Source organism: Calliphora vicina, chromosome 5 (assembly GCF_958450345.1).
Source record: "Calliphora vicina chromosome 5, idCalVici1.1, whole genome shotgun sequence".
Taxonomy (NCBI): Eukaryota; Metazoa; Arthropoda; class Insecta; order Diptera; family Calliphoridae; genus Calliphora; species Calliphora vicina.
In genome coordinates this window covers 69,349,195-69,370,803 of record NC_088784.1, presented here as the reverse complement: position 1 = coordinate 69,370,803, position 21,609 = coordinate 69,349,195, and the positions used below count along the sequence as shown (strand labels likewise).

Here is a 21,609-nt window from a genome sequence, read left to right as displayed (position 1 = left end):
CCAATAACTTTTGTACATGACCAAATGTGTATCGATCGAGTTGAAAATTAAACGTCGAAAAAGGTATTGGATTGGCCATATTCTACGAAGACCATGTAACGAAATTAGCAGAGAGGCACTCGATTGGAATCCGCACGGTCACCGCCTGCCTGGTCGCCCGCGAAACACTTGGGTCAGGATGGTAACAAGAGAAGTCGAAAGCTGCAACAAGTCGTGGATCCAAGTCAAAGCTCTAGCCAATGATCGTTCCAAATGGAGAGAATTTATGGACGCCATATGTTCAGCATGAACTTTTATATATTTATTCGATATGTATGTATACTATTAATTCATTTATATGTATAAATAAAAGGAAATATATATATGAATATATATCATCCCAGAAGCGCTGTAATTCCATTTTTTATTGCTATTTTGAAACATCAACCACAGTTTGGACCAACCTGTTAGAAATATTTGCCATAAACTTTAAATTGAGCTTTAGAAACATTACAAGCATGTAAAAAAATCAGATCGCACAATTTTCTGAAAACAAAAAAAAAACCCAATTGAGCATGCGCAACGCCCAATTTTTAGAGATGTATATTTGTTAGTGCTGCTGCAGTTGTTGTTGCTATTAATTATTTGTTTGCCAAACACAAACAATCATACAACAGCATCAAACAACAACAACAACCAGAAAATCGTCAACACACTTGTTGTCTTCACTTGCAATGTTACGTATACGACACACGGTTCGTATTAAATACGAAAACAAACAAACAAACACTGCATTGAGCAGCAACAACAAAAACAACAATCAATATTAAGCATTAAGCTTTTTTTTGTTGGGTTTAGTTTAAATTCTAAAGTTATTTGTGTTTAATCAAAGCTTTTGTTCATTGCAAGTGCATTCGTTTCATTCATTTATTCTCTCAATAAGCCAGTTTTAAGTTTCAATAAACTCTCACTTTTTTTGTTGTTTAAAGATGTTGTTTTTTGAGTTGTTCTTGTGTGTGGTGTTTGTATGCGGATGTTTTTTGCTGCCAACAATCAGCAGCAAATCAGTTGCATCTTTTTTTTTGTTTTTGTAAATGTATCTGTGTGTTTGAGAGTTTATGAGTATTAGAATCGATGGTAGTTGTAGTAGGGCCTGCTGTGGTTGTGTTACATTAAATGCACTTGATGTGGCTGCTGTATGATGCCATGCGATTTAGCTTGGTGTGGTGTGGCGGTGGTGCTGCCAAGTTAAATCAAAGAAGAGTCTAACTAAATCTAACGGCTTTAGATTTGCAAAATTAAAAAAGCAAAAAAAAATGTTTGTTTTCATTTCGCTTGCAACGGTATAAAAACGTTTGCATTTTCTGAACAAACAACAAATAACACTTGACGAGCCTTCAAACGTAGACGTGTCTCGTTCTCAAAACGCGTGTGTTCTTTTAAAAACTATTTCTTAAATACTCCAACTAAGGACACCTTCCACACTTATAAATATAATTCTCGATTTTTTACGTGTTTTGTGGAACAATTACAAAAAATATATAAAGTGAGTTCTTTGAAAAGGATTTTTTTTAAAAATTAAAGGAATTATCTAGAAAAATATTAAAAACAATATTAAACAAAATATATATAAACCATTTTTGTAAACAAATGTGTTTAGAAAAATAAAAACAATATTTAAATTTTAAAAATAAAGTGGTTTTAGAAAAAAATAAACAATTTACATAAATATTTAAAATGTATTAAAAAAAACTAATAATAATACAAAAACTGGGGACGAATTACTACATTCGTGAACGTATGAGCTATAGTATCGAAAAAATATTTGGATATCGAATGCCATAATCTCGAATAAGAAAATTACGATCAGTTTTATTCGATATCGAATGCCTCTGAATTGTTAAATATTGTTAACATTTATTAAAAACCGAGTTTTCCAACTTTTTTTTAGCATTTTAATTCTCAAATAAACTCCTAAGACTGTTTCAACAAAGTCTTAGGAACATTTACATTCATTCATTGTTCAAATATTTGATGAACTAAGCAATTCCACTATTTTCTGCAAAAGCTTATTTGCTCTGACATGAATTTTGTAAGTGCAACCAACATATAACCATATAATAGTGAACTTGTTTTATTAAATAAATATTTATTTAAATGAAAGTGAATGGTTTAAAAATAATTATGACAAATCTTACATGCGAGTACATCATCCAACAATTTAACTTAGTTATTCAGATTTAGTTAAAAAAAGTCATTTCAGCATTTTCACTTTAAAATTTTGAAAAACACGCGATTTTATTCACCAATTTAAATTTTTGGTAAGTGCCAATTACGACAATGTTTGTAGGTTTATGTAAAAATATCTTGTAAAGCTGTGATCATTATCAAAAATTTGTTTAAATGTGCATTCTTAATGCATATGCAATTGTCTGATGCATTTTTGACGACTTTCTACATATTTGATTTTGTAGATTAAAATCAGAAATGTTTAGTATACAATGCAACAGAATTCGTTCTGGGACAAGAAGGTTTATACTTTAAAACATTTTTGTTACCAAATTCCACCAGTTTTTTGTCATACAAAAATTAATCTTTGATATTTTTACAAATAAAGCTTAGTGTCTGTAATTCTCATTTAATCTATAGTTTTATTTGTATAATATCTTTAGCTTTTCTAAAGCCTTTTGCGAAAAGGTTTCCTGTTGATCAGGCCTAAGCTAAGAGTGAAATGCACATAGGAACTAGCTTATCCCTCAACAAAATTCAGTGAATTTATCTATAATTAAATTGGGAATTTAGCATATGAAAACTAAATCTTACTAAAATAAATATATTTTAGTTTATTAAATTCGTCAAAACATATAAGTTTACATACTCATATCTTGTAAATCTGTGGACTGTTTTTGTTGTTTCATGTACTATATGAAAGGTTATTCTGTTCTCCTTAAATTAGACAACTGAAATGGAATATTTTAATATAAACGTGCATTCTTAATGCAAATGCAATTTTCTGCTTAATATATTAAAAAATAGTAAAAATCAAAAGGGTAGAAATTTGTAAAATTGCATTTGAATTATGAATGCATTTTTATATTCAAATATTCCTATGTATTAATATAATTTAAAGATGATTTAATAACCTTTCACTTCGAAAATCGTGAATTAATTCTATAAATAAAGTTTGTATAATCATGGTCAAAAAAATTATTTTTTGTTGTTCGTTGATATTTATAACTCACGATCAAGATGATGTACCGTAAATTCATTATTTTCGTATGGCGAGTTTCCTCTTTGGAAGCAGAAGAAGATTTCGAATCGAAAAAAATATTTAAATATCTAAGGCCGGGTAACTTATACAAATTTTAAACATAGTTAAGCTTAATCAATGTTTAAATATTTTTATTTGTATGAGAAAAATATATATAAACATTGATTATGTCGTAACTATGTTTTACATTTTGATAAGTTACCTGACCTAAGAGTCATTCAGTTATTAACAAGATGATTTAGATAATCTTCAAGCTGAACACATTTAAAGTACAGACAAAGTAAATGATTTGCTCGTACTGTGTTTAACAAGAGTTTTATAAATATTTCGAATGAAAAATGTATCACATACAATGCCTAGCCGAGACTAAGAGACTGTCCCGAACAAGTAATTTTACCTATCATTTAGGGTGACAACTAGTTATATAAGTAGCTACGTGACTAGTTACTTTCACACTTGCATGTTCTAAGCAGGGCCTTAATTGACCCTTTGTGATTGCAATGAGACTGTCTGATAGCTGGTCTTAAGTAGTCAACGCTTTGGATTCCCATAACGGTTACATAGAGTCTAGCTACCTAAGTAGTTACTTGATCAGCTACATAAGTAATTATTTTAACATGTACTGGTGGTTAAAATAACTACTTTATAAAGTACAGTACAAAATAAATGTTTAAAGTGAATAAACTCTAGGTTACTCAGAGACACTAAAGTAACAATTGGCTTCACGCTATTTTACATGGAATGTCAGTACATATTCTTAAGCAAAAATATATGAGAATTATATCAAGAGTAATTGTACTAATTACTCACAAAACGTTTAAAATGAATACAATCTAGATTATTTAGAGACACTTAAGCGACGACTGACTTCGCGCTAGATTACCAGGAATGTATAAAGTAACCAATTGTCTTCTTTAAGCACATATATGTTTAATGACCCAAAATATATAAATTGGAGTCAGCCAAGTGATAAGACATTACTGACTATATCGGATACATTGACTACTTGCCTAACTTACTGTTACTGTATTTCTTTTGTTCTGTTTAAATCATTGTTTTTGTTTTATCGATTATATTTGATCACTTATTCCCTTACACTATTACATCTAAGAAACGCCTTTTTCTAAGAGCACGAAAAATCGTTTTTTTCTACAAGTTAAATTTTTTTACTTTGTTACTAGATTTTAAAACATATAGACCCTTAATAAAACTATAGTGTAAAGGTAGGATCACACGATTGCCGCAATGCACCAATTATTGGTCTATTTTATACGTCAATCGTGTGATTTCACAACTTATTGGCTCATATGTCAAACCACAACAATATTGTGCTTATTTGGCCCAATCAAATGCAACCCTGGTACGGCAATCATGTGAATGCTTGATAGGCAACATGCACCAATAAAAAAGTTAAAAATACACCAATATTTATTGTGTTCTAGTGCGGCAATCAAAGAAGACAATTAGCGCCAATATTAATTTTTGTAAATGAAATATTGTTTTTGTCAGCCACTCTCTGACCCACATACATCTTTTAACATTTCTTTATTAATTTTTTTATATGAGAATTAAGGCCGACGCAATTTTCTTTTTTTATTTAACAAATATTTTTTTCAAAAATAGATTGTTTTTACATTTATGAAAACAAAACAAAATTTAAAATCTAGCACAACAGCTGTTTCTCTGAGTTGCCGTAAACTAGAACAATCGTGTGACTGAAATGCGACAATTATTGCCACTAAATCGCTTTGCGCCAATTTACGACAATCAAATTTATATAAAATGAAGCAATCATGTGACTGCAGAGAATTTGATTGGGACAATTTCTTTATTGGGCCCCAATTCAGCACAATAAAAATTGTATTAAATTGGTTCATTGCGGCAATCGTGTGATCCTACCTTAAAATTTGTTTGCCATTTCGAAATAATTGAGTTTAAAATTTTTGTGTTAGTAGACATCTAGAACAAAAATAAATTTAAAAAAACTCTAAATGAATTACCCTATACTAAATAGACTCAATCGGCCATTATATAAATACAAAGGTCCGATATTCCGAATTTTAAAAATATGTCAATACATATTAAAATATAATTAATAGTCAAATATTAATATCCAAAATTGAAAGCCATTGTATAGCCACAGGACTAACGTAGCTGATATCAAATAGACTACAATAAATCTTCTACTTGGGCATTCTGTAGAAGAATGTCTATTTGATGTTATCACATTCGTAAAAAGAGTTGCATGCATAATCCCTAAATTAAGCAGAGTTCAATCTGATCCAGAGAGCTCTAGCAAGATCCTAATTTTAGCCCTTAAATTTTTACACTAATTACACTGTGTGTAATTTTTTGAGTCAAGGAAATATAACCATATACGGACATCACTACGTGATAAAAGATAAAAAATAGACCAAAGTCATGCACTTTTTTTATGGGCCCCCAAAGATTTGGGGCCTCGGTGTCATTTTTGCAAAAAGCTGATCATTTTCTCAGGCTCATATCTTGCAAACTGTTCGTAATTTTGATTTACTCTCTGAGGCAAAGTTGTAGCCCTTGTCATAAGGAATAAAAATTGTAAACATATAAAATCAAAAAAACTTCACCTTCAAGATCAAAATCGCAAAAATCTTTGTTGCACTATGTTAGCAGAAAAAAAAATAAAAAAAAGTCAGCAGGACAAATTCAACTCCATATTTACAAGTCATTTAATTATACCACAAGTGTATGCTTTGTTAAAATGTATAGCTCGAAACAAATTAACAAATAAAATTATGTACCAAACAATATAATTATTACCACTTAAGAAATCAATATTTAACTAAGTAATTGAAACGTGACATTAAAATGATAACCTCTGTAACTTATAGTTCTAATGAAATATTACTTAATACGTACAAACCAAAAAAAAAAATACAAAGATTAAGAAAAATATTTAATAAAAAATTCCAATTTAATTATAAACATCAATCAATATATTATAAACCATAGAGAAATACACATAGAGCGGAAACTAGAAAAAAACTCAAACTGTAAAATTAATTCAAATCAATATATTTTACAAATGAGTTAGGTCCTTGACAGGAGATTTTCCAATCTATGCTTTTGACAACTGAGTTAGATCTTTGACAGGAGAGTTTCAGATCTATGTGTATTTATGTATGTTATATCATTTGTGAAAATAAATATTATTTTTGTTTTGTAATTATTTTTAAAACAGATAACTTATAGTTCTAATGAAATATTACTTAATACGTACAAACCAAATAAATACAAAGATTATGAATACATATTTAATAAAAAATTTCAATTTAATTATAAACCATAGAGAAACATAGAGCGGAAACTAGAAAAAAAACTCAAATATAAAAATTACTCAAAATAATAACACATACGAGTGTTGTTTTTGTTTTCACATAGTTTTTTCTACCACTTAGGTTTCTGACAACTGAGTTAGGTCTTTGATAGGAGAGTTTCCGCTCTATATCTATTCTCTATGTTATAAACATTAATCAAAATATTATAAACATTCATGTAAATAAATATTATTTTTGTTTTTTTTTTATTTTTTTCTAATGCAGATCATGAAATCCATCGTATTTGCTGCCCTTTGCTGTATGACTGTTGTATCGGCTCAACGTGGTATTCCACCACCACGTGGAAATTCTTTCGATGCCAATGCTGTGATACTCAAACAGGATTTCAATTTGAATCCAGATGGTTCATACAACTACAAGTGAGTAATAGTTAATTGTTTGAATGTTTACACAAAATAAATTGTTTTCAAAAACAAATAAAATGATGAAAATAACAAAAAAACGTTTAACTCTAATCAAATAAACGCCCATTTAAGTAAATTAAAGAAACCCAAAAACTAAAGAACACACCTTGCCATGAGTATTATTTGAATTTTATGCATAAAAATGAAAAATACAAAAAAAAACACTGTCAAGAAATTACAAAATATTTGGCCTTTTATGAAAATGATATTACGCCAAACAATATTGTTATTGTAACGTTGAACATATTCTCATAAATACATATTAGCATATGGTGTGTTTTAGTTTTATTTCACGCTTTTTGTTTCACTGTCTATACAATTTACATGAAATTACTGAGAGCGATCTTAATGTCACAAAACTAATTTAATGATGGTTAGTTTCTGAATGCAATTTCGTATGAAAAACTAAAAGTTCTCATAATATGTATGAATAATTTGCACATAACTTTTTTAAACGTATTAACATTTCGTTCGTAATATAGAAACATTAAAGCTAATATTTGGTTTATTTTACAGTTATGAAACCAGCAATGGAATACGTGCCGATGAAGCTGGTTATCTCAAAAATGCGGGCAATCCTCAATTAGAAGCTCAGGTAATTATTTTTTTATTTTATTATGTCTTCCCAACAGTTTGTAACAAATTTTAGCTGTTATTATTGAATCCATTAGAAATCTTTGTGCTTAAAGACTGAAATGTGACCCAAATATTGTATATGCCAAAGTGTTATTTGCATAATGTAGATGTAATCAGTTTGAAATTGACATGGGCGGTAACTTCTAAAAACAGTTTTTATTTTTTAACATACATAACCATATTAATTAGTAGAATTGTATTGCATACCTTTAGGCTGTCAAAAAGTATGCAAAAGCTTTGGCTGCTTTAAAAATTTACTGAAAAGATAAGGCATACTTTTAGGCAAACTGTTAATAAGGCAATTAAAAATTGTTGCCAGATTATTAGATGGAAATTCATTATTTAAAGGGAAACCAAATTAGTTTATACAAAAATATCAAACAATCGACTTATTTGATACTTTCATGAATTGTTGTTCGATATAAGAATGTCCGATCAAGTTGTATTATTTATCTTTTCTTTTAATTTTCTCATATTGCAATGAAGAGTCTTGCAAATTTAAGAGCGCACAAAGATGGAATTGTGTGACAATAGCAATCCTGTTTATTCTTGTGTATAACATTATTTTCTTAGAATAATTTGTGTATAACAGCTTTTTCTATTAGCTGTTGTGTAAAACAGAATTTTCTACAGAACATCTTGTGTATAACTGTGTTTTCTAGAGAAGATTGTGTGAATGACACTATTTTCTATAGAACATTTTATGTATAACAGTTTTTTCTATAGAAAATCGTGTCTATAAAACTTTTCACTATAGAAAATCTTGTGTATAACTATTTTTCTATAGAAAATCTTGTGTATCTTGTGTAAAATTGTGTATATAACAGTTTTCCTATAGAAAATCTTTTGCTTAACAGTTTTTTTTTTATAAAAAAACATTTGTTTAACAATATTTTCTATAGAAAATCTTGTGTATAACAGTATGTTGTATAAAAACAGTTTATTCTATAGAAAATCTTGTGTATAACAGTTTTTTCTATAAAAAATTTTGTGTATAACAGTTTTTTCTATATAAATTCTTGTGTATAACAGACTTTTCTCTCAAAAATCGTCTGTATAATAGTTTTCCCTACAGAAATTCGTGTGTATAATAGCTTTCCCTATAGAAGATATTTTGTATAACAGTTTTTCTCCAGAAAATCTTGTGTATAACAGTTTTTTTTATAGAAAATCTTGTTTATAATAGCTTTTCCTATAGATGATCTTGTGTATAACAGTATTTTCTATAAAAAAATGTTGTTTATAACAGTTTTCTCTATAGAAAATCCTGTGTGTTCTCCTTATAGAAAATTTAGTATATAACAGTTTTTTCTATAGAAAATATTGTGTGTAATAGTATTTTCTATAAAAAATGTTGTGCATAACAGTTTTTTACACAAAAAATGTTGTGTATAACAGTTTTCTCTATAAAAAATCTTATGTATAACAGTTTTCCTTTTAGAAAATCTTGTGTGTAACATTGTTTTTTATAAAAAAATGTTGTGTATAACAGTTTTCTCTATATAAAATCTTGTGTATAACAGTTCTCTTTATAAATCTTGTGTATAACAGTACATATTTTGTATAGAAAATATTGTGTATAACAGTTTTCCGTATAGAAAATCTTCTTCTATGTAATAGTTTTTTCTATAGAAAATCTTGTGTGTAACAGTATTTTCCACAGAAAATTGTATGTATAACAGTTTGCAATAACATTAATTTCATTGTCCGTTCCTGGTTCATGACAGACTACCAGTACTCTTGTCAGATTTGACGATTTATGGTCAATTTGTTCTATTTTTGATTTCGTTTTTTTAAAACAAAGAAAGGCATCTAGGAACCCGGGCTAACAACATTCATAAGTAGTGATTGGATAGTCTTTTATGTGATTAAATTTCCGTTCGATCTAGAAATATAAGATGATTAACTGTGGTTCAAGAGGTTGATGCTTTCGCATTGTAAGCATATTTCCAGTCCCTAAATTTAGTAAATCACTTCAGTTCGCCTTAAGAAGTGTACTAAACTATTTTATTTCAATATTTTCAGGTAATGCAAGGCTCGTACTCGTACACCGGACCCGATGGTGTTGTTTACACCATCACCTATATTGCTGATGAAAATGGTTTCCGCGCTGAAGGTGCTCACATTCCAACTCCACCCCCTGTAGCTGCTCCCGGTGGACCTAGAGGCAGATTCTTCAAATAAATACGTTAAATATTAATGTATTTGTGAAACATCATTAACAAATTATTAAACAAAAAAACAGTGTACTTCCAAGCAAAAAAAAGAGATTAATTAACACACATTAAATGGCAAATAGTTGGCAACTATTACAACATAAATCCATGTGGCAACGCAAATAATAAAACACATACATACCAAGCACACCGACACAAGAAACAAATTCCAAATACAACTAAACACACACACACCCATATATATATGTATACAGCAACACATTTACTCTAATATATATCACCGATTTGTATTATTCCATAAATTTGTAAAGTTATTAATAATTAAGCCCTTATTTCCGGGTGTTACCATGATTTTCTAATTCTTATTTTACACAAACTGCACTAGGTTTCCTTCCCACTCTCTCTCTCTCTTTCTCTTATCCCTTTTATCCTTTCCATGACAGTAATCCCTTTGTTGTATTTATATTTATAATTTCTATCACACTATCTCTCTCTCTCTTCAATGTTTATTGTGATCGTAATTATTTCTCTATTCACTTGTTTATGCCTTTTTACGTATGTTTTATTATTTTATTTAAGAGAAGCTAAATAAATTTAACAATTTATTATCAATTTTTTTATGTATAAATATTTCATTTTCTATTTTAGTTAATAAAAAAAACTCAATTTTTATGTAATTTGTTAAAGAATTTAAAAAGAAAAGTATTGTTTAAATTATTTGTATAAACAAAGAAAACCAGCAAATATTGAAATAAGATTTAATAAGAAATTTGTTTTACTAAGTATGGCAACTACGCAACAAATAAATTGCGCAAAAAAACTTACAAAAAAATTGTCTTTTTATTACAATTTATTTAACAAAATAACAGATAGTTCAATTCAGAAAGTAACAGCAGTTGTACGATTCCATTATTTTGAGTTCCTGTTAATGGGCGAACGTTTGGAAACATTGCGTGGTATGCTAGAATTGGCAACTCCACTAGAACGGGGAGTTGTTGCCAGTTTTCGGGGCGATCCGGAAATGTTTTCAATACCAGCTTTTTGTTTGAAATCTCCTACATCTAAACGATTAGAATTTAATGGTGACAAACTTTTTATTCTGGGGCTATTGCTTTTACGTTTGCTGTTCACCCCCATCTCCTCATCATAGGTCGCATCTTCCTCAAACATTAGCAAGACATGCAGTTTATTGCAATTATTATCCAAAAATTTCATTGCCTTTTTCAAAGGCTCAATTTTAAAATCTGTCTTTGTTTTATTATGCTGATCGTAAAGTCTGTGCAATTTTCCTTGCGAATACATATTACCCAAAACTACCGATTCCAAAAATTCATGTTTTCTTCCGACCTTAATGGCAAGAACTTCGGCTCCATCAGCAGGAAGAATATCTTCTACTTTTGCTGCCGGTCTCATATGTATATTTCTTATTTCCGCCTTTGCCAAACGTAAAGTACGTTTGGCAGTGGCCAGCATACGATTTTCTGGGCTAAAAACGTCATCTAGCATCTTAAGTTCCTGTTTTGTTTGCCCATATTTATTGTAAATACAAATAATGCCCACTAGCATGGAACCCAAGGCCATAATACCCATAACAGAGTATAGTATTTGCCAGAGCATAACATTTGTTACAGACTCTGCGGCATAACGTGGTGCTCTCTGAACATAGTCACTAACTAAGTCCAGAAATAATGCTTGACAATCTTGCTGAGATAAACGCTTCGGATTAATGTTTATAGGTATTTTTTGGGATATAAGTTCGGTAGTTCTATCGGGAAATATAAAATTCTTAACTGTTGTCCAAAAGTAAGTGGTTTGTGTTGTTGCATCATTCAGCAAATCGGTGCAATGTTTTATTGCCTGACGAAACCACGCCACACAAACTGTGCCCAATTCCAAGTCGGGGTGTAGGGCTTTGTAAAATTGTTCCATATACGTGTTGGGATACTGGAATGTGGGGTATAAATAAAGAGTTAAATTTTGGTTTTAGAAACACTATTTTAAAAACGTTTATAATGTATAGATATAGACGAAGTCAAAAACCTAAGTCTGTTTAGGGTATAATTATAATATATACCAATGGAGAAGACACTACCCCCATAAAATGGCACATAGTATTAATGATAGGGTAGAACAAAGACCTGTTTCATGATGTCTAAAGAAAGAGGATTCGAACAAATTTGTATGAAAATTATTCGAAAGAATTTTAAAGAGTGTTTTTCATGCAAATTTTTTCGACTCATTTTTCTTTCGACATCGTGAAACAGACCATAATTTTCAAAGATTTAAGTTGGATGTCAAAAACAGTATAACATTTTTTGAATAACAGTATTTTCTATAGAAAATATTGTGTATAGCAGTACTCTCTGTGGATAATCTTGTTCATACCAGTATTTTCAATAGATAATCTTGTATATAACAGTATTTTTAATAGAAAGTCTTGTGTTTAACAGTATTTACTAATGAAAACCTTCTGTATAACAGTATTTTCTAAAAAAAAATCTTGCGTATAACAGTATTTTCTACAAAAATTTGTGTATAACAGTATTTTCTATAGAAAATCAACCATATATACGGTATTTTCTATAGAAAATTTTGTGTATAATAGTATTATCTATAGTAAATCTTGAGTATAACAGTATTTTCTATAAAAATCTTGTGTATAACAGTATTTCCATAGAAAATCAAATGTATAACAGTCTTTTATATATAAATTCTTGTGTATAACAGTATTTTCTATAGAAAATTTTGTTTATAACAGTATTTTCTATAGAAAATTTTGTTTATAACAGTATTTTCTATAGAATCGCATGTGTACCAGTATTTTCTATAAGTATACAGTATTTTCTATAAAAAATCTTGTATATAACAGTGTTTTCTGTGAAAAATCTTAAGTATAACTGAATTTTCTACAGAAAATCTAATGTATAACAGTATTTGCTATAGTAAATCTTGTGTATACCAGTACTAATGAAAACTTTGTGTATAACAGTATTTTCTATACAAAATCTTGTGTATCAGAGTACTTTCTGAGGAAAATCTTGTGTATAATAGTATTTTCTATAGACAAGAAAGAGAGCTATATTCGGCTGTGCCGAATCTTATATACCCTTCACCAAATTATGCTTAAAAATATTTTAATTAAAACAAAATAATTTGTTTTTTAAATTGTTTTAAATTTGTTGCAAATTTTTTTTAAAAAAGTTTTTACCAAATTTTTTTTTTTAAATTTTATTTTTTTAATTTTTTGCAAAAAGAATTTATGACAAAAAAAAATTTTTTGATGAAAAAAAAATCGGGTTAAAAAATATTTTTCCCGATTTTTATCTAGTGTAGGTCCAACGTACTATACCTGATATACGTCGTTGCAATGGACTTTGAGATATCTATCTTTAGATATTAATATTGTCTATATTAATGACTTAGTAATCCAGATATAAATCAAAAATAGGGCAAAAATCGAGATTGTACCGGTTTTTCCTTATATCTCAGCCATTTGTTGGCCGATTTTGTCGATTTTAAATAGTAACTGAGCCGGAAGAATTCCCGATATATTGATGTATGAATCATGTATGTAAGTTATTTGGGGGCTCCGGAAAGTTGATTTCAACATACAGACGGACATGGATATATCTGCTTCGCAATCTATAATTATCTTGTGTATAATACTAAATTCTATAAAAAATCTTGTCTTTACCAGTATTTTCTGTATTTTCTATAGAAAATTTTAAGTAAACCAGTATTTTCAATAGAATACCTTGTGTATAACAGTATTTTCTATAGAATAGTATATGTACCATTATTTTCTATAGAAATACTTGTGTATAAAAGTATTACCTATAGAAAATCTTCTCTTTAATAGTATTTTCTATGTATAATGCTAGTTTCTATAGAAAAATTTGTGTGTAACATTTGCCCAATTCACAATTGGTGTCGTAGCGTTGTATCGTTGTATGTAGTAATTTTTATACCCTTCACCTTCGTGAGAAGGGTATATATAAGTTTGTCATTCCGTTTGTAATTTCTACATTTTTCATTTCCGACCCTATAAAGTATATATATTCTGGATCCTTATAGATAGCGGAGTCGATTAAGCCATGTCCGTCTGTCTGTCTGTTGAAATCAATTTTCTGAAGACCCCAGATATCTTCGGGATCCAAATCTTCAATAATCCTGTCAGACATGCTTTCGAGAATTTTGCTATTTAAAATCAGCAAAATCGGTCCACAATGGCTGAGATATGAGGAAAAAACCAAGACAACCTCGATTTTTGACCTATTTTTGACCTATATCTGGATTACTAAGACATTAATATAAACAATATACCTAATGATATATATTTCAAAGACCTTTGCAAGAACGTATATAAGACCATAGTAAGATGGACCTACAATGGGTCAAAATCGGAAAAAAAAATTTTAACCCGAATTTTTTTTTTCAAAAAAAATATTGAAAAAACAAAAAAAAAATTTTTAAATTTTAAAAAAAAAATTTAAATTTAAAATAACAATCGAAAAAAATTTTTTTCCAAAAAATGAAAAAACAACTGGAAAAAAAATTAAATTTTGTTTACCTAAAAATATTTAAAATTTTGAAGTATAATTTGGTGAAGGGTATATAAGATTCGGCACAGCCGAATATAGCACTCTTACTTGTTTTTATTAATGTTTTGTTTTTGTTTCGAAAAATTTGTTTGAAAAATATTTATGACATACAATGCTACAACACTACGACATAAATTGTGAATTGGGCAACTATTTTCTATAGAAAATCGTGTGTATTACTGTACTATTGGGATATTATTATTATATCGTTATATCAAAAATTGCATTTTCCATCTCAGGTTCGCATCCGGTATCTTATCATTTCATATTCGTGATTTTAAACATTAATGGTGACTAGCATAACCCGGTGCACTTCGCTACCCCTACCCTTACCGTAGTAAAATTAAAAAATATGAATGATTTCTGATACAACCTAACTACGTACAATGGTACGAAAATAACACATGCAAAATATAACTAACTAATTTGGTATGGGAGATACCACTCCACTGTTCTGATCCCACCCATTTTTAAATCTTTTATGTAAAAAATAACTCATATCAAGCTTTACTTTAACTTTCCTTTAGGGGTCATTCCTACTACGCCGATCACGCTTAGCTAAACTTCGTATAGGGATCAGGAATAAATTCGTTTTTAGCTAACCTCCGTAGAATGGTAATAAATTGATTGATACAGAGTTTATATATTATTTATTACTTTGTATGGAAGGTGACACACCTCCTTTCCCGACCCCTCCCATGTTGGTTCCCCAGATATTCGAAATCAATATTTACTCTGTATGGGAGGTGCTACGCCCTCTAATCTAATTCCGTCTATATTCAGCTAAACTCCGCACAGTAATAAGAAATGAATTCTTAAAAAGTTTAAACACTTTTACAATTATAGTTTTACATATATTCGAAATTAATTATTTACTTTGTATTGGGCACTATTCCAATCCCGAAAAATGTCAACGAAATTATGCAAAATTGTAAATGAGCCATTTAGACTAAGTTTGAAGAATCTTGCAATCATAGTTCACAAAATATTTAGAAATAACTATTTAATTTGTATGGGAGGTGACTCACCATTTGTTCCGTCCCGTCCTATTTTTTATTAAACTTCATGCCGTGATATGAAATTGATTCGTATTAAGTATTTACCCCCATTTGCATAAACTGTTTTTAAATTTGTCAAAGCTTTATAAAACAAATTTTGATTTATAAACCTTAAATAAATTTAAAAATTGTTTATGCATATGAGAGTTAGAAAACAAACAAAAAACACCTTCAAAATATAGTTTTTTAAGTGACTTTAAATTACTAAAGTCTTCTTCTCTGTTTTCTATAACAACTCTCACTTAAAACAGAGCGAAATCAATACTGTTTAATTGTTTCTCTTATTTATTTGCAACAACAAATTGGACAAACACACATTGCTTTGTTTACATTTCAGCTTAAGGTTCACATGTACACGTTTTTGCATATGTGTTAGTAACATCTTTAAACGCTTATAACTCCTAAAAAACTGAACAGATTTCAATAAAATATATATTCTGCACTTCTGTGAATAAATCCTTTTAAAATGGTATATTTCTTGCCCAAATTGAATGTATAATGTGAGCGTAAAAGGGGTCTAAAGAAATCAACTTGCCTATTAATATTATGATATGGGAAATTATGGGCAGATCCTCAAGAAATTATCTTGTGTGCCTTTTTGACAATTTCAATTTTGGACCTACATATCGATGGCTTAATATAAAAAAAGGCGTAACTCGATTTTTTGTTACTTTACAGGAGAAGGAAAAAAATTAATAAAATCACATCACATTTTATTTCTATTAATTTTTTTTATGAAGTTATTTAATATAATTCTTTTTTCATTGAAATTTTTTAAAATAAAAAATTATGCACCTATCGTCATACAATTTTCAACCATAATTATTTTTGTTAAATTATATATCATTACTTATTTTTGTTTGAGATTTATGCAAGTTAAGAAAATTGATTTTGTATATCACCAATTAGGGACCGATGGCCACAGTATTTCTAAGTTCATGAAACTAATTTGTGGGTGGTCGTTATATCCAATTATGGATCAATCATCATACAATTTTGCAGCATTATTTCCGAGTATACAGAACTTATATGAGTTAAATTTTTTCAGACAGACAGATACATATATCTTAGACTCACATATGGAACTCGAATTTGTATACTTTGCAGCTGCAACAGATTATTTATTTTCAGTACCATTTACCACATTATTGAATTAAATATTCCAGTAACAAAAACTCGTTTATAGCTTATACAGATATCATATAAAATATTCACCAAAAACCTTTATCTTTATTTAAATACTATATTTTTACATATTAAAATGTGATATACAATGTAAACTTACATGAGGTGATAGAAATGAAGTTGTTTTGAAGGACATTTTCTAATATTTTATCACTATTTAATATGAAATAGATTTATTGTAATATTTTGTTGACTTTTTATTTTTAATTTTGTCAATACATTTTAAAATTTCAAATATTATTTTCGGAGAAATTTTGACTATCATAGTAAGTCAATTGAATATTTCAACAAATCAGAAACGTTGCTTGAGTAAGAAAAGTGGGAGTAAGAAATGTTATATTGTGGGTAAATAAATAAATAGTTTATTATAATTCAAACATATTGTTACGAAATTGTACTTGAATTCAAATATAACGATTTTAACGACAGATTTAAAAGTTGCATAATGCTTTCAAATAGCAGTGCCTCTCAAACTGTAACATATCTGTGGGCATTATTAACATTGAATAAAAGCTTTCAGTTGACCATTGATCGTAAGTATGGCAAAGCTGTTTGCTGTGACCGTATATTCGAATTCGAATATTCAGTTAAAGAACATTGTAGAAAGTACACCACAGATGGCGTATGTATTAGAAAGCTGTAGAATATACGAGCTTTGACAGTTAAAGAGCAATCTAGAGTGCAGATGGTAGTGTTATAAATAGTGGCAGAGGTTGCAGTAGTGAGTGAGTTTATCAGAGACGCTTTTCGAATAAACATCAAGTGTGTTGTATTTTTCAAGTGAATTCGTGTACATTATAAAGTGTGTCTGTATTTCTGAGAATTTATAAACGTGTATAAAAAAAACATTGTGTGATTATTTAATTCTGTTGTTGTACATTTTAAATAAATAAAGAGTGGTTACAATTTTCAAACTACTAAACGGCTTTTATTTGCAATCAAAAGTATCCGGTTTATTTAAAGGAAATAAACAAACGTTTTGAAAAGGCTAAAACGTAACAATATTTAAAAGTCTCAAATAAACTTAACTATAATTCAAACATAACGAGGGCCTATCTATCTTGAAAAACACAACTTTTCAGGAGAGCCAAAAAACTGTTTTTTCGCGTATTACTTGAGTTATTTAAATTCGGTATCAGGGACCCGAAATAACTGTTATTTTTTTTTAAATAAGCAATTGGTTATAGAAAAAATAACAGCAAAAAAATAGGTCCCGTAATAACAATTATAAATAACTCAAACAAATTTTAGTCTATGATAACCATTATGAAAAATTTTAATTTTTTTAGGTCTTTGATAACCGTTATGAAAGATTTTTATTTTTTTTTGGTCTTCAATAATCATAATGAAAGATTTTTATTTATTTCGGTCTCTGATAACCATTATAAAAAAATTTTATTTTTTTGGTCTTCGATAGACTACAGCCATTACAGATATTTATACCCTACACCACCATAGTGATATAGCGTATAGCGCCCCAAGGACGAAGTCTATTGAATTTAGTTAGAATCGGTCTATTATTTCTCCTAGCCCCCATACGATTGTCCTATTTGAAAATAGATAAACCCTCATAAATAGCTTATATATATCATAGATATCAAAACCAAATTCAGCACAAATAAGTTTTATATAAGCCGAACTCTCACTATTAAATTTTGTGACGATTGGTCCATAATTAGTCATAGCTCCCATACAAGGCCCACTTCCGAAAAGCATTTTAACGAGTATAGATTTCTTATAAAAGTTGGTATTCAAATAAAATTTAGCACAAATAACTTTCATATATACATAACTTAATTTTATGCCGATTGGTCCATAATTAGTCATAGCTCCCATATATTGCACATTTTAAAAGAAAACTGTTTATAATCATATATATTCTTGATTCTTATGAAATTCTGAACCAATTTATCTTTCTCTGTCTATTTTAAAATACAAGAAAACCAGGTCCATGCGACCAAAAAAAACTTTGTTGGTACTCATAATGTTTACGGAAGGCCAAAAAAAATAAAAATCTTTAATAATAGTTATCAAAGACCTAAAAAAATAAAAATATTTTATAATGGTTATTGAAGACCAAATAAAATAAAAATCGTTTATAATGGTTACCAAAGGCCAAAATAATATTGGTTATTTTTAACTGTTATTCAGGGACCATTTTTAAAAAATTCTTGATAAACAATTATTTCAGGATTTTTTCCAATATTGGTTATAACAGTTATGTCCCTGTTCGGTATTCTACAATATTTTTTAAAATCACATACTGAATCTCACATATAATTGGTTTTTAAAATTTTGCATTATTGTGGACTATATGATAGATAGAGGGTTTTGCTTTTCAAAAATATTCAATGTGTATGTATGAAATGATCAGATAGAGGGTGTTGCACTTTAATAAAAATTAATTATTTTGATTTCATTTATGTCATCTGTCAGTTTTAACGTGATTTATTTAAGATAACTTGATATATTTAAGATAGTGTCTGATAATACAATATTAAGCAAAAAATTAAAGAAATTTTTTTTTTTATTTTGCTTTTGTAAATTTTTTTGAAGAAATTATTTAAAAAAATATTTGAAAATAATTTTTTTTAAAAAGCTGCCTTTGCATTCAGAAAAATTATTTGTGTAAGATAGAGAAATAACAAAAATGCAAATAAAACAGCAAAAAAAGACATATTTGTTATAAATTTCACACCATATATGAGGGCTGTTTTACTGAACATTTTACCATCAAAAAGTAATTTTCGTGAAAATCAAAGATAGAGGATTTTGAATATATGCCCTCGATAACATTGCAGTGTCACCAGGTCTAAGCATGAATGCCAAATTTCAGCCTATTCGGGCTGTTCAAAATTCTTATGACCTAAGAAAGAAACAAACAAACTTGCAAGATAAATAAAATATAATTGGGTAAACACACATATATTTTGAAAAAGCTGCAATATTTGAATCTACTTAGTTACCCACAATTATTATGAATACTGATAATACCCAAACGATATCAATTGGTTGTTATGATATTCAGGAGTGTAGAAATTCTGCTTAAGATACGCCAAACCCTGCTGTACAATATCTAAATATTAACTGATAAATAAAATGGATAAAATCTGTTTAATAACAAGTAAGAGAGCTATATTCGGTATATAATCTTATATAATCTTATATACCCTTCACCAAATTATACTTTAAAATAAAAATTTTAAATATTTTTAGGTAAACAAAATTTAAATTTGTTTCCAGTTGTTTTTTAAATTTTTTTAAATTTTTTTTTTTAATTTTAAAAAATTTTTTTTTTAGTTTTTAATTTTTTATACCCTACACCACCATAGTGGGGAGGGTATTATGCGTTTGTGCAGATGTTTGTAAGGCCCAAAAATATTAGTCTAACACCCACCTTAAAGTATACCGATCGACTTAGAATCATTTCTGAGTCGATTAAGCGATGTCCGTCCGTCCGTCTGGTCGGCTGGCTGGCTGGCTGGCTGGCTGTCCATGTAAACCTTGTGCGCAGAGTACAGATCAAATTTGGTACATATTATTTTTTCGGCTCAGGGACCAAGCCTATTGAAACTGGCTGAAATCGGTCCACTATTTCACCTAGCCCCCATACAAATGTCCTCCCTAAATTGGACTTTATCGGTCATAAATGTTCAATTTATATATGTATCTCCACAAATTGCGCTCCAAATATACACAAAATGCATGTCACCAAATTTTGTTACGATCGGTCCATAATTAGTCATAGCTCCCATATAGACCCGCTTCCGCTTGACCGACCATACTTTCTTACTTGTTATACCCTTCACCTTCGTGAGAAGGGTATATATAAGTTTGTCATTCCGTTTGTAATTTCTACATTTTTCATTTCCGACCCTATAAAGTATATATATTCTGGATCCTTATAGATAGCGGAGTCGATTAAGCCATGTCCGTCTGTCTGTCTGTCCGTCTGTCTGTCTGTTGAAATCAGTTTTCTGACGACCCCAGATATCTTCGGGATCCAAATCTTCAATAATTCTGTCAGACATGCTTTCGAGAATTTTGCTATTTAAAATCAGCAAAATCGGTCCACAAATGGCTGAGATATGAGGAAAAAACCAAGACAACCTAAATTTTTGACCAATTTTTTTACCTATATCTGCATTACTAAGACATTAATATAGACAATATGGATATCTAATGATAGATATTTCAAAGACATTTGCAACGACGTATATAAGACCATAGAAAGTTGGACCTACAATGGGTCAAAATCGGGAAAAAAATTTTGAACCAGATTTTTTTTTTTTAAAAAAAAAATTAAAAACAAAAAAAAAAATTTTTAAATTTAAAAAAAAAAATTTTAAATTAAAAAAAAAAAAAAAAAAATAAACTAACAATCGAAAAATTTTTTTTTCCAAAAAATTCAAAAAACAACTGGAAAAAAAATTAAATTTTGTTAACCTAAAAATATTTAAAATTTTGAAGTATAATTTGGTGAAGGGTATTTAAGATTCGGCACAGCCGAATATAGCACTCTTACTTGTTTTTTTTAATATTTAGTGAAAAAAATTTTGGTAAAAAAAAAATTCGGGTTACAAAATATTTTTTTTCGATTTTGACCCATTGTAGGTCCAACTTACTATGGTCTTATATACGTCGTTGCACTGGTCTTTGAAATATCTATCTTTAGATATCCATATTGTCTATATTAATTATTTAGTAATCCAGATATGGGTCAAAAATAGGTCAAAAATCGAGGTTGTCCTGGTTTTTTTCTTGTATCTCAGCCATTTGTGGACCGATTTTCTCGATTTTAAATAGCAACCGAGCCGGAAGAATTTGGGAGATATTGATGTATCATTCGTGTATGTAAATTATTTGGGGGCTTCAGAAAGTTGATTTCAACACACAGACGGACAGACGGACATGGCTATAT

At 28.9% G+C, this 21,609-nt stretch overlaps 2 protein-coding genes across 2 annotated transcripts; one reads left to right on the top strand and one right to left on the bottom strand.

Annotated features, from left to right (window-relative positions):
- Positions 1 to 1,369: 1,369 nt before the first annotated feature.
- On the top strand, positions 1,370 to 10,676 carry Cpr47Ea (Cuticular protein 47Ea). The gene is made up of 4 exons (XM_065512199.1): positions 1,370 to 1,525; positions 6,832 to 6,986; positions 7,548 to 7,626; positions 9,693 to 10,676. The coding sequence occupies exons 2-4, from the start codon at positions 6,835 to 6,837 to the stop codon at positions 9,849 to 9,851; spliced, it is 390 nt and encodes a 129-aa protein (XP_065368271.1). The 5' UTR covers positions 1,370 to 1,525; positions 6,832 to 6,834; the 3' UTR covers positions 9,852 to 10,676.
- Positions 10,327 to 16,935, bottom strand: LOC135960806 (uncharacterized). The gene is made up of 2 exons (XM_065512198.1): positions 16,789 to 16,935; positions 10,327 to 11,788 (listed from the first exon to the last, which is right to left on the bottom strand). The coding sequence occupies exons 1-2, from the start codon at positions 16,822 to 16,824 to the stop codon at positions 10,754 to 10,756; spliced, it is 1,071 nt and encodes a 356-aa protein (XP_065368270.1). The 5' UTR covers positions 16,825 to 16,935; the 3' UTR covers positions 10,327 to 10,753.
- Between the last annotated feature and the right edge of the window lie 4,674 nt (positions 16,936 to 21,609).

Excerpts from the sequence above, each read along its gene's own strand:
- Cpr47Ea (XM_065512199.1), top strand. The coding sequence starts at position 6,835 with ATGAAATCCATCGTATTTGCTGCCCTTTGCTGTATGACTGTTGTATCG. Across the intron at positions 6,987-7,547 it reads GATGGTTCATACAACTACAA|TTATGAAACCAGCAATGGAA; the intron begins GTGAGTAATAGT and ends TTTATTTTACAG. Across the intron at positions 7,627-9,692 it reads ATCCTCAATTAGAAGCTCAG|GTAATGCAAGGCTCGTACTC; the intron begins GTAATTATTTTT and ends CAATATTTTCAG.
- LOC135960806 (XM_065512198.1), bottom strand. The coding sequence starts at position 16,824 with ATGTCCTTCAAAACAACTTCATTTCTATCACCTCAT. Across the intron at positions 11,789-16,788 it reads CTTCATTTCTATCACCTCAT|TATCCCAACACGTATATGGA; the intron begins GTAAGTTTACAT and ends CCCACATTCCAG.